This window comes from Mastigoproctus giganteus, chromosome 7, assembly GCF_048544385.1.
Source record: "Mastigoproctus giganteus isolate SK-2022 chromosome 7, ASM4854438v1, whole genome shotgun sequence".
Taxonomy (NCBI): domain Eukaryota; kingdom Metazoa; phylum Arthropoda; class Arachnida; order Uropygi; family Thelyphonidae; genus Mastigoproctus; species Mastigoproctus giganteus.
This window is the reverse complement of record NC_143581.1, coordinates 38164342-38176661: the sequence shown is the minus strand read 5'-3', so window position 1 is coordinate 38176661 and position 12320 is coordinate 38164342. Positions and strand designations below refer to the sequence as shown.

Below are 12320 nucleotides of genomic sequence, written 5' to 3'. Positions count from 1 at the left end.
GTAGTACATACTGATGGATCAAAGAATGATATCCTCGTTGGAATTGTCGCAGTTTTTCCAAATGTCACATTAACTTATCAGTTGTCATGTGAGTTCAGTATATTTTCCGCTGAACTAATAGCAATTCAGGTTGCACTAAATTACACTGAGTCCTCTGATATTTTCACAGATTCTTTAAGTGCACTTCAAGCACTAAAAAACATCATGAACATCGCCCACCCAGTTGTGAAAGGAATAGTCAGCTCTTTACATACCTTATCAGAACTTGGGAAAAACGTGCACTTCTGCTGGGTCCCAGGACATATGGAAATTCCTGGAAATGAACTAGCGGACAATACTGCCAAATTAGCTCACCTACCACCGAGAACAAGTGGAAGGTGCCTTATCAAGACTATCGACCAATAATCCAGGAAAAATGCATGAGCCAATGGCAGTTATCATGGGAAAATCAACCTAACAATAAGCTTCGAAGTATCAAGCCAAACCTTGAGCGATGGCCTTCCAGCTTCAGTTCAAACCAACCTCAGGAGGTAATATTGGCTCTTCTGCGAATAGGTCACACAAATATCACTCGTGGTTATCTTTTAAGAGGAGAGATACCCCTCAGTGTCATCACTGTAATACAATGCTTTCAGTGAAACACATTCTTGTTGAATGCACAAAATATACAAGAGAACGCCAGAATCTTTGCACTCCAGCCACAACAGAAGATCCTCCTACACTTACTTCACTTTTAAATAAACAAATGTCTCAAGCATTTATAACTTTCTCAAGATGATTAAAGTATATCACCTCCTTTAGTTAGTTAAAAAGTACTTTCTGCTACCTTTTCTTTTTTGGGAAGAAATGGCATGCATACTTACCATATGTATGGCCATAGTTGCCGATGCGCCTAATAAATCCCAAAACAAACAAACAAACTTATACTGATATCATCATCCTGGTTAAATTAATACATTACTGAGAACTATCTCCAAAGTTTTGCACTGACCTCAACTACTCTGTGTGTGGATATTCTCTTGTTAAGTTACATATTTCACACTTGTGGATGGTTCACTTGATTTTCATGTTGAACCAGTGTGGGCAGAACTATGAGAGAGAGAGAAGAAAACTTTAATCACACATTTGGAATACTCTATTATATTGTTATTCAGGTAAATCTGTGATGAATTAAATGGTTGGAACTTCTGATCATGTCTGTGCATGCATGTGTTTATACAAAAGAATTAAATTTATGACAGCAATTTTTAAAAAAGTAAATACTTTAAATGAAATAAATGCTTTCTATATTTTTATAGAACATATAGAAGTACAAATTTAAAAGAACCAGGAGAAATATCAGCTCCATCTTCAAATCTAAGCACAGCATTTAGGCTTATCAAGGAAGTTCAAAAGAGGTTTAAAACTAGGGAAGCTGAAGAAAGAGAAAAGGAGGTAATTTTGATTACTCATTATTATTATTATTATTTTTTTATTATTATTATTATTTCCAGACCTGCAGATTAGTATGTCTCTTGGCATCATTCAATTTTTGATTTATTAGGGTCATTATTCATTTCCTACTGAATACTTTTAACCTATCTAGGTGATGTACTTGGTGTATTTGACAATCTGCCAAGAAATAATACACGTTTTATAGAAAAACAGTAAAACTTATAAATTTAAATTTATAAGTTTAAAAAGTTTTTAATAAGTTTAAGTGCATTGACAATGAATTTTAGTATTCCTCCAGATATTCACTTTAGATCTGTATCTTTTAATTGTTTAAAAGCCATGTAATGTCAAAAAAACTTTTTTTTAATTAAAAAAAAAAAAGACTTTCTAATGATGCTTTTTGATATTAATATAACATCAAAATTGCAAATAAATTTTTAGTTTCCCAGTTTGAACTATTTCTTGTTTTTTTTTTTTTTTCTCTCTCTCTCTCTCCAAAAAACTGGTGGAGTAAAGGCACCATGTGCCTGCTGTTGTTATGGCCTACTAGGTGATTGAAACTAATTAATGTCACTGGATATTATAAAACACCGTATTAAATTTAAGAATAGAACAGCCTTGTCGTTATCTGTATAATTAGATTTTGATTTGAATACGAGTTGATTTACCTAGTTGTAATTGGTGCCACAGAAAATCAGTTAGCATAAAGTGACTGTGGAATTTTCATAACTACTGTGAGTGATATGATAAAAAAAAAAGTGGAAGACCAGTGTCAGTTGACTGAACATGCTGATTATTCTGAGAAGACAAGAAATACTGCCACAAGAGAAATTCTGAAAATTAATTTTTGTGGCCTATTTAAATGTTAAATGTAATATTTGGGACTAGTGCCAACACTAATAAAAGTGTCATACAATCAGTTTCAGATTAGAGAATATAGTGTCGACTGCACTCTAATAAAACAGATTTGCTCTACTATGTTTGTGGATGCTATATAGAAGAAAAAGGGGAAGTGTAACAAGTTTTTGCAGCACATATGAGCCTATTTTGGAATGCCTAAAAAAGAATATGATGAGTTAGGCACCTGATTTCTGCTCTAGTATGCATAGTGTTCTTGCTTGCACTGACCAAGTGAAAAGAACTTAATTAGTAAGTGAGAGAGTAAACACAGTAACACATAAAAAAAAACAAACTGACAGAAGGCACAGATATTTAGGAGATAACATATATTAAATTTAGCAAATACAGAACATACATAGAAGCTTTCGGCTACTGTATGTAGCCTTTTTCAACTAATTGAACACTGGCAAGCAGTTTTTTTGTGTATTTTAGCTGACCTTTGAGTACATAAGCAGGCAAGGTCACGGAGGAGGAGAGAGTGGTTTAGGGATAGTTGCGAACGGTGATACAGGCGAGGAAGAGGGAGACGGTTGAGATGGGTGACTGCTGTTGTAAGCGGCTGCTGAGCTCGTGGACTGTGAGAGGCTCAAAGATTAGATGTATGCATGTGCCACGGTCCCTGTTCGTATTCCCGGTGACACTGATGTTTGCTGACTCCAGTCAACATTGGATCCTGAAATCTGTCGTTGGCTGGAATCAGTGTCACCACGAATACGATCAACAGGGACCTTGGCACCCTCATACATCCAATCTTTGAGCCTCTCATAGTCCACGAGCTCAGCATCCGCCTACGATGGAAGTCACCCATCTCAACTGTCTTCCTCTCTGACCTCTCTTCCTCGCCCGCATCACCGTTCGCAACTACTCGTAAACCACTCTCTCCTCCTCCATGACCTTGTCTACATTGTCTACATTGTGGGGAAAGCCATAAGGCTGTTTAGAAAATGCACATATCCTAGCCCTTTCCACAATCATAATCACTGTGCTTTCTGTAATGAGCATCCACATTTAATCTTTTTTTTTTTCCAAATTAAATACAATACTATACACATGCCTGTATATAACACTTTTATAACCCATGTAGGCAGCATAGTTCCACACATGTGGAGATAATCCCAGGGGCTCATTCACATCTTGTAAACATTCTTGGCACACCCAGGATCCTGAGTTGGATATCATCATTCTTCTCTTTCTTGGTGATTCCCTTCTACTTTTGACTCTTGTTTTCTCTCTCTCTTTCAGGGTATTAGCATTAGTAGAGGCATTTGATGCAAGAAAGCAAGCTTATGCAGCATCAGCCAAAAAAAAAAAAAAAAAAAAAACCCCACTTCCACTTCACCCCCTCTGTTCGTTCAAAATACCTGTCCAGCTGAGCCTTAAACTTATTTAGGCTATCAACCTCCACCACAAGGGATGGAAGTCTGTTCCACCAACCAACCACCCGCTGGCTAAAGGCAAATTTCCGCACGTCTATCCTACATCTGTCTTTCCTCAATTTGAATTTATGCCCTCTCAGGTGATTTTTCTGAGCTAGAGGAAGAATCCCATCAGCATTGAGCATGCTTAAACCATTCAAGGCTTTATACACCTCTATCAGATCACCTCGCCGGTGCCTAGTCTCCAGACACTGTAATTTGCAAAACTTAAGCCTTTCTTCGTAAGAGCACCCCTTTGTTCCATTCACTAATCTTGTTGCCCTTCTCTGTACTCGTTCCAGCAGCTCTACATCCTTCTTGAAATGAGGCCTCCAGACCTGTATACAGTACTCTAGGTGTGGCCTGACATTGCCTTATACAATGGAATAATCACCTCCTTATCCCTGCTGGAAAAATTCCTGTATATCATTGACAGTACTCCATGAGCTACTCTTGCAGCCCGTCTGCACTGCTCAGAGAACTTCATATCTGCCTGCACAACCACCCCCCAAGTCCCTTTCATTCTTCTACCACTGTCAGTGTAGTACCACAGAGTTGATACGTTGTCTGGGGTTGCTGTTTCCCATGTGTAGTAACTTTACATTTGTCAATGTTAAACTTCATTTGCCACCTCTCAGCCCATCTGCTCAACCTTTCCAGATCCTGTTGCAGCAGCATAAGTGTCAGTAGTGTCCTTGACAACCCTGCCAACCTTTTGTATCGTCTGCAAACTTGGACATTAAGCTTGATATACCATCATCAATATCATTTATAAATACAGAAAACAACAATGGACCCAACACTAAATCCTGAGGGACTCCACTAATAACATTAGTCCACGATGAGCAGTGTCCATTGATTACCACTCTCTGTCTTCTCCCCCTCAACTACCCCTTTATCCATAGCAGCACTTTGCCTCCAATGCCACACTGCTCAATTTGTGCAGCAGTCTTCCATGCGCAACAGTATCAAAAGCCTTTCTAAGATCCAAGTATATAATATCAAAGTTATTCCCTGCATCCAGTTCTTTTGTGACTGCATCATAGTATCCAATCAAGTTGGTCAGGCAAGACTTCCCCTTAACAAAACCATGCTGTGTCTGAGCTATAACTGAAGTCTTGTCTAGATGATCCTGCAGTGCTTCTTTAACCAGTGCCTCCATTAATTTTCCTAGAACAGAAGTTAAGCTCACAGGTCTATAATTACTTGTGTCAGCCTTTGATCCTCCTTTGTGAATTGGGGTCACATTTGCACATTTCCAGTCTATGGGTACCTCCCCTGAGTCCAAGGAAGCTCTCATAATTATGGCTAAGGGTTTGCTTACTTCCTTTGCTGCCTCCTTTAATATAACTGGATAGATCCCATCCACCCCGGGTGCCTTTCTTGTGTTTATCTTCAACAGTTTCTCCTCCACTTTACTCCCAGTTATTTCAAGATTCTGTAGCTTACTGCTAGAGTTGAATACACCTCTGGCATTCCCTTGCTGAATAACTCCTCATGTGTGAATGTCGATGCAAAATATTCATTTAATTTGTTAGCTACCTGAGCAGGATCATCAACAGTTGACCCATCAATATCAAGTGGACCAATCTGATTCATCCCCTTCCTTCTAGAGTTTACATAAGTAAAGAACTCTTTGCTGTTTTTCTTTGCATCCCTTGCCAAGGATTTCTCGTAATCTGCCTTCGCCTGCCAACCTCCTGTTGTAACTTGGTTGCATATCAACTTGTATCTATCATAGGCTTCTGTGTCATGTGTTAATTTGTAAGTATCCCATGCATTTTTCTTCTCTGCCATATGCCTCATTAGTTTCATCTGACATCCATTTTGGCCTAAACCTTGAACAATATTTCTTAGTTGGTATGTAAAGCCTAGTAGCTTCCAAGATAAGTTCTTTGAATGCTACCCATTTTGAATTTGCTGTTGGTAACATCATCAGTTGGTCCCACTGTAAAGAATTTAAATACTGTCTCAGTCCATCGTAGTCGCCTTTACGGAAGCAATAACCCTTCCCTTTACCCCTAATGGTAGTTACCTTCTTTGAGTAAATCCCACTCAGCACACTGTGATCACTGCCACCTAGTCGGTTCATTTATCTGCAGATTCTTAATTCATGAAGAATCACTGCTGATAATCAAATCAAGAGTATTACTCCCTCTAGTTGCCTCCCGAACATGCTGATGTAGAAAACAATCATCCAATAAATCCACAAAAGCCCTGCTAGTGCGTGAGTAACCAGCCCCCAAATTCCAGTCAATATCTGGGAAATTAAAATCTCCCATTATAAGACTCTCTGATTTACTGGCCCACTCTATTTCCCTGTACAGTTCCTTATTATACTCATCAGAGTCATTAGGCCTATAGCACACTCCTACTCTCAATTTTGATCTCCCAATGCTTATGTCACACCAAACTGACTCAACACTGCACTGTCCAGCGATGTCGACTGGCTTCACCTCATGTGCTTACGTACTCTGTCAGCTACAGCACATAAAAACAACCTCTTGCCAGTGCTCAGTTAGTTGAAAAAGGCTACATTCGGTAGCCGAAAGCTATGTATGTATGTTATGTATTTGCTAAATGAAATATCTGTGCCTTCTGTCAGTTTTTTATGTGTTACTGTGTTTACTCTCTCACTTACTAATCAAGTTCTTTTCACTTGGTTGGTACAAGCAAGAAATCACTATGCATCCAAATCACCTTCTGCTCTAGTTGTATGATTGAACATTATCAAAGTCTGCAGATTGAAAATCTGTAGTGTGTCCCACCACACAATAAAGACTTGCCAATTCCCAATCCAAGGCGCCTCCGTAGCCAGGTGGGAAGGAGCAGCGGTGCGTAGCACACGCTTCTTGATTAAACCGGGGTTCGAGCCCGTCACCACCAAATGCGGAGGATGCGGAAAGGTCAGGGAATGACCACCGCATGACCCGGAGCAATATGGCCTTAGTTAGTTGCTAATGCTCCTTAAAAAAAACCAAAACAACCAAAAAAAAAGAATTCCCAATCCACCTCCAAGAGAAGTACTTCAGAATTGTTGATGAACAGAATAACTGGGATTACACTTCTGAAGTTTATTCAAGTAAAGCACATTTCTCTAGTCAGCAGGAATCAGAAAACTTAATAAGGTACTGGGATCTAATGAAATCCTGTTTTGTTTAAAAGAGTGGAGTCTATTGGATCCCACTGCAAGACTGAGACATAACAAAAATGACATGTCACTTATAGAATGCCTGTTCTGTTGTTTTGATTTCATTTGATCAATCTTTATAAAGAAAACCGGAATTAGTCACGGTTTAGAAATTAATATTTCTTTATAGTGAACATGTAAATAATCTATAATTATATTCACTTAGTGCTGAAATCTCTTGGAGAAGAGCTGAAACTTTTGATTACAGTTACATATCTCTATTATAGATCCTTAATTGTGTATGCCATAATTTATGCCGTGGAGTGTGACCAATTAATTTTTAAAGTTTTCGATATATAAATATTTTTCTCAAAGTGTACTGAGAAAATATGTCCCCTTGTTGGTATGAAGCCTTTGAAACATTTTGATCATAATAATTCATAATTTTTTTTTTTTTCATTAATCAAGAGTTAGAATATGGAAAATAATGAAAGAAAACTTCTTAATGATTTTTTTAATTAAATTATGATTCATATGACCAAAGGCACAAGAGGGGAAGGTTTTCTTTCATTTTTTAAATCTGCTACTAAGAAGTAAACTAAACACAAGATGTTTTCCCTTCATCTTGTAGCTTAATGAATTTTGATGTCACATGCATTGGTGCATTACTGTGTTTGATAAGTTAAAAATACGTAGTAAGACTAGTAAATTTGTTTGTTTATTATACAGCAGTTTTTTTTTTTTTTATGTAATTTCAGAATTCTTTTCAAGGATGATTCTGAGCATATAGTAAAAAAAAAAAAAAAAAGTAGAGAGAGAGAGAGAGAGAGAGAGAGAGAGAGAGAGAGAGAGAGAGAGAGAGAGGGGGGGGGGGGTTAGTATTATATTTAAATAAATAAAATATCTGTTAAGTCTCCATTCCAAAACTAATCGAAACAGAGATGCTTTGTTATGGCTGCATTAATTGTGAAAGTGAGAAATCAAAATCCTGTAAAAACTGGTAGTTAAGGGTGGGGGGAAGTTACAAAAAAAGAAACTTTCAAACTTAGTTTATTAATACTGAAAAAGAACTAGCATGTGGAGAACAACTTCAGAATACCATTATAGAATTTTGTTGCACAGAATATCACATCACACTGTGATCATCTTTGTTAAGCCTTATTTTCTTTAAAAAGCAAATTTTTTCTTTAATTTGGTATTGAATTTATACTTTTTTTTTTTTTAAGAGACATTAATTTTATATATATATAGCCTCATTTGCTCTTAAGGTACTTAGTCAACTGATACAAGGGAAAACACCCAAAACAATCCATGAAGAAATGGTCACTGCCCAGGTTACAGCATTGTTGCACATTGGTGTAAACAATTCAAATGTAGAAGAACCTCAGTGCATGATGAAGAAATCCCAGAACATCCAGCAACTGCTGTAATTGAAAACTATTGCAAAAATTGAGGTATTAATCCCAGAAGATCGCTGTATTAGTGTCAAAAAACTAGCTGGCTGTAGAGCTCCAAATTAGTATAAAACATCATCCATCAACACACATGAGTAAAGTTCTGCTAGATGGGTTCCCAAACTTCTGACCCCTTGTCAGTATGCCAGGAAAAGCAAGAGAAGTTTTTTTTTTTTCCATGGCTAGGATGGATGAAACTTGGATCCATCACTATGATCTCGAAATTAAACAAATGTAGAAACAATGGAAGTGTGCAGAGTCGTCCCCCCCCGAAAGGCAAAGGTGCAGCCAAGTGCTGGTAAGGTGATGTTCTCAGTTTTTTTTTGGGATCAGCATGGTGTAATACTAAGAGATTACCTTCAAAGGGGCTGTACTGGAATGGCGAAGTATTATTTAAACCTCCTCATAAAGAAATGTACTATAAAAGAAAAAAAAAAAGGCAGGGAAAGCTGTCAAAAGGTGTGTGCCTGCTCCACAATAATACTCCAGCTCATTCCTTGCATCCTGCAGTGAGGTTTACCCATAAATGTGGGTTTGAAGTATTGACGCATCCTGCTTATTCTCCTGACCTTGCACCCTCGGATTTCTTCCTCTTTCCTCCCCTGAAGTTCTTTCTTGGTGAGAAACACTTTGCTTCTTGTGATGAGATTATTTCTGCAGCTGAGTTAGGGTGTGAAGGACAGTCAGAGGAGTTCTACAAAATTGGCCTGCAGAAACATATTGAAAGGTGGCAGAAAGGTGTCATTTTGTTCAATGACTATGTTGAAAATGTGTCATTTTGTCCGGTGACTGTGGTGTTTGTTTCAGCCTCCTGTCATGACTAGGTGAATACAACTCTTTTTGACCCACCCCCATAAGCAAATTAACTATGTAGCAGCCTGTTTTTTTTTTTTTTTTTAAGCAAACAAAACATTTTCTGTCAGTATTATATATTTTTCTAATGAAGACTTGATAATGAATATTCAAAGTGGAAAATCTGAAACATTTCAGTTAATTAGCGAATTAGGTCAATATATTGAGTATACTCAATGTGGAACACTATCATTTATTAATTTTCTCTATTTACTTACTTTTCACAATACAAATATAGTACAGTGGATTCCGGCTATTTGGGACATTGGTTAATCAGGGTAGCTGCTTATTTGGGACAAATTTTAAAGAACAGAACCAAATCAAGAAAATAGCCAGGGTTTTCTTTGCTTAATTGGGACAATGCAGGAGATTACAGCACTCGAGATTATCTACAATTGTCTCTGACCATACAACGTGGTCTGGTTGGATTTCTGAAGGTCACAATTAGCAGTTTCCTGTTTATTGGGCGTTTCTGTTAGTGCAATCTGTTATAAACGGATAGTGAACTCTATATTATTGAATTTGCGACAATACTGACTGCTGGAATTCTGTGGGTTTTTACGTTATGGTGAAATGTGTGTTTCCCTTTCCATGAAATCTTTAATCATATAAAATAAATTTTCAGAATCTTCTATTCATTCCTATTTTTTAAGCTTCTTAACTTGTTACTCCGCATCTCACTTGCACGTATTGTATTAGTTGAAATTTGTGCGTGCCTTGTTCTATGTTATTCATTGCTTATCTTTTTTACTGTTTTAAATTTACCCCCCCCCCCCCAAATGTCAGTGAACAGAAATATCAACTAGTTAGTATGTACATATTACGGTACATATTAATTAAGCTATGCACGTAAGAGTAAATTTATTTTTATTTTGCTAACCTATGGAAAATATTCTTCTAATTTTCACATATCATTTAATTTTTTAATTGGTAAGGTAATAAAGTGTAAATTTGTGCTTAATATATCTTTACTTTTATAGCCTGTGGATGATGTTCCTCCTATTTTCTCTTATTAGAACCACTGTTTAATAGAATTAAAATTTAATTCACAAACGTGATCACAATGACCAGCGCTTACTACATATCATATAGAGAATGGTACTTTACTATGGTGAGTCCACCGTAACGTGATTTGATCATATAGAGAATCATTTGGTACTGTATTTTTAACTATTTCGTGAAACTTCACATGATTAAGACAGTCATTTAATCGGGCCAAAATGCACTAGCTCTGAAGTGTCCCATATAACCGGAATCCACTGTATTTTAATTATTAATGATATATATAAATCAAAGATCGCTTCTTTTCTTCATCTGGTTGTAATAAACAGTCAGTCAGTAATAAGTGTACAACTTTACTATGGAGAAACGGGTTATGATTAAATGAACCTTAGTATGTGGCATTGTTTACAGTGTAAAGGGTTATGATTAAATGTAATTTAGTTTTGAATTAAAGTTACCTAAAAAAAAAGAGGATTTTTTACTAGGTGCAAAAAAGATGTGTTTTTTTAAACTGGTACTTTAAATTTCTCTACTGTGTTTTTAATTGGCATTTTATTTATTTATTTCTGTTTTTAACAGGGCATTGTAAAACAAGATACACTGGTGTTGAGCTCAAACAAAGGAAACCCTAAATTGAAGGATTTGTATATAAGGCCAAATATTTATTCCAAGAGAATATCAGGTGTACTAGAGGCTCACTTAAATGGTTTGTGCTTTATTTATTTATTTCAAAAAAAGTACAAAATTAAATTATAGTCTAGTGGCCAAGGTACTTGGCATTTAAGTGATACTAAGTAATGGTTTCTTGTCTGCTGATGTATTTATTTTTATGGCTGCTGATAAACTGGAGAGATTCGATGCATCAACAGCCCTCTAACATTGTATCAAGAATGTTAGAGGGCTGTTGATGCATGAAACTTACTGTGTTGAGCTTTGATTAAGAATCAACAATATCTTAAGGAATAATGAGATTCCTTAAGACAGCATTTCCCAAACTGTTCAGCAGAACACTAGTGTTCCGAGAGATGTGAACAAGTTTTCCGTGAAATATCATAATTAATAATTAGAAAAATAAAATAAATAAATTTTGCATATTTATAGCATACACCACTTTTGTATCATTATAATTTTTAACATTATTTTATTTTTATTTTATTTTTCTGTTATTAATATACTGGCATAGACTAATAATCAGATAGACCGTGGGACACATTATTTTGGTGGGCTTTGCATAGAGAATATGCATAGAGGTAACGACATCTACAAAAAAGTAGCAATGTAATGATCTAATATGCAATTTAGCCTGGAATGATATTGGTTCGCTTCCCCATCTCCCTCAACACGTGTTGAGGGAGATGGGGAAGCGAACCAATATCATAACTAAACTAACTTCATTGTATAAATTTTTTTTGATAATTATCAGTATTTCGAAATATTATTATTATTAAAATAAATGACCATGGATTTGTGGTTGAAAAAAGGAACTTTAAAATGAGAAGCAAGTACTTCTAGTATTGCAGCTGCAGTTGATGAAAACGAACACAATATTATCAGACTTCAAAGTAAGGATGAACAATCGCAGCCTTTTGTTCACTAAAAATCCAAAGTGTAAAAACAGGAATCAACTAATAAAAGACCAAAACAAAAGTATGATGACAGTTATTCGAATGTCGGCTTTACATCTGTTAGAAATAAAGATGCTCCTGATGCACAGTGCATTGCATGTAATAATATATTGTGAGATGAAAAGTGTTCCGTGACTAAAAAAAAGTTTGAGAAATGCTGCCTTAATATACCAATTATATTTGCACATTTTTTTAAGACCCAGCCCATAGAATTTTTCCCATCAATTATTTAAATGTTCTGGGGAAAATAATGGAGTCACTGGTTAAAAAACATTGCAGGATCATCTAGACAAGACTGCAGTTATAATTCAGGCACAGCTGGGTTTGTTAAGAAGTCTTGTCTGACCAGTTTGATTGTATACTGCAATGTGGTCACAAAAGAACTAGATGCAAAATATAATTTTGATATCAGATACTTGGATTTCAAGAAAGCTTCTGACACTGGCACGTGGAAGGATGGTTAAGTGGGAGAAGACAAGAGAGTGGTAATCAATGGATACTGCTCTTC

The 12320-nt window shown here is 36.3% G+C and overlaps 1 protein-coding gene across 1 annotated transcript in view; it reads left to right on the top strand.

The window, feature by feature from the left end:
- The window catches only part of dre4 (SPT16 homolog, facilitates chromatin remodeling subunit dre4), a 292696-nt gene that overhangs the window by 234775 nt on the left and 45601 nt on the right, over positions 1-12320 (top strand). Inside the window, exons 17-18 of the mRNA XM_090377621.1 lie at positions 1299-1434; positions 10767-10893. Coding sequence (XP_090233747.1) covers positions 1299-1434; positions 10767-10893 — 263 coding nt within the window. The remainder of the gene's footprint in view (positions 1-1298; positions 1435-10766; positions 10894-12320) is intronic.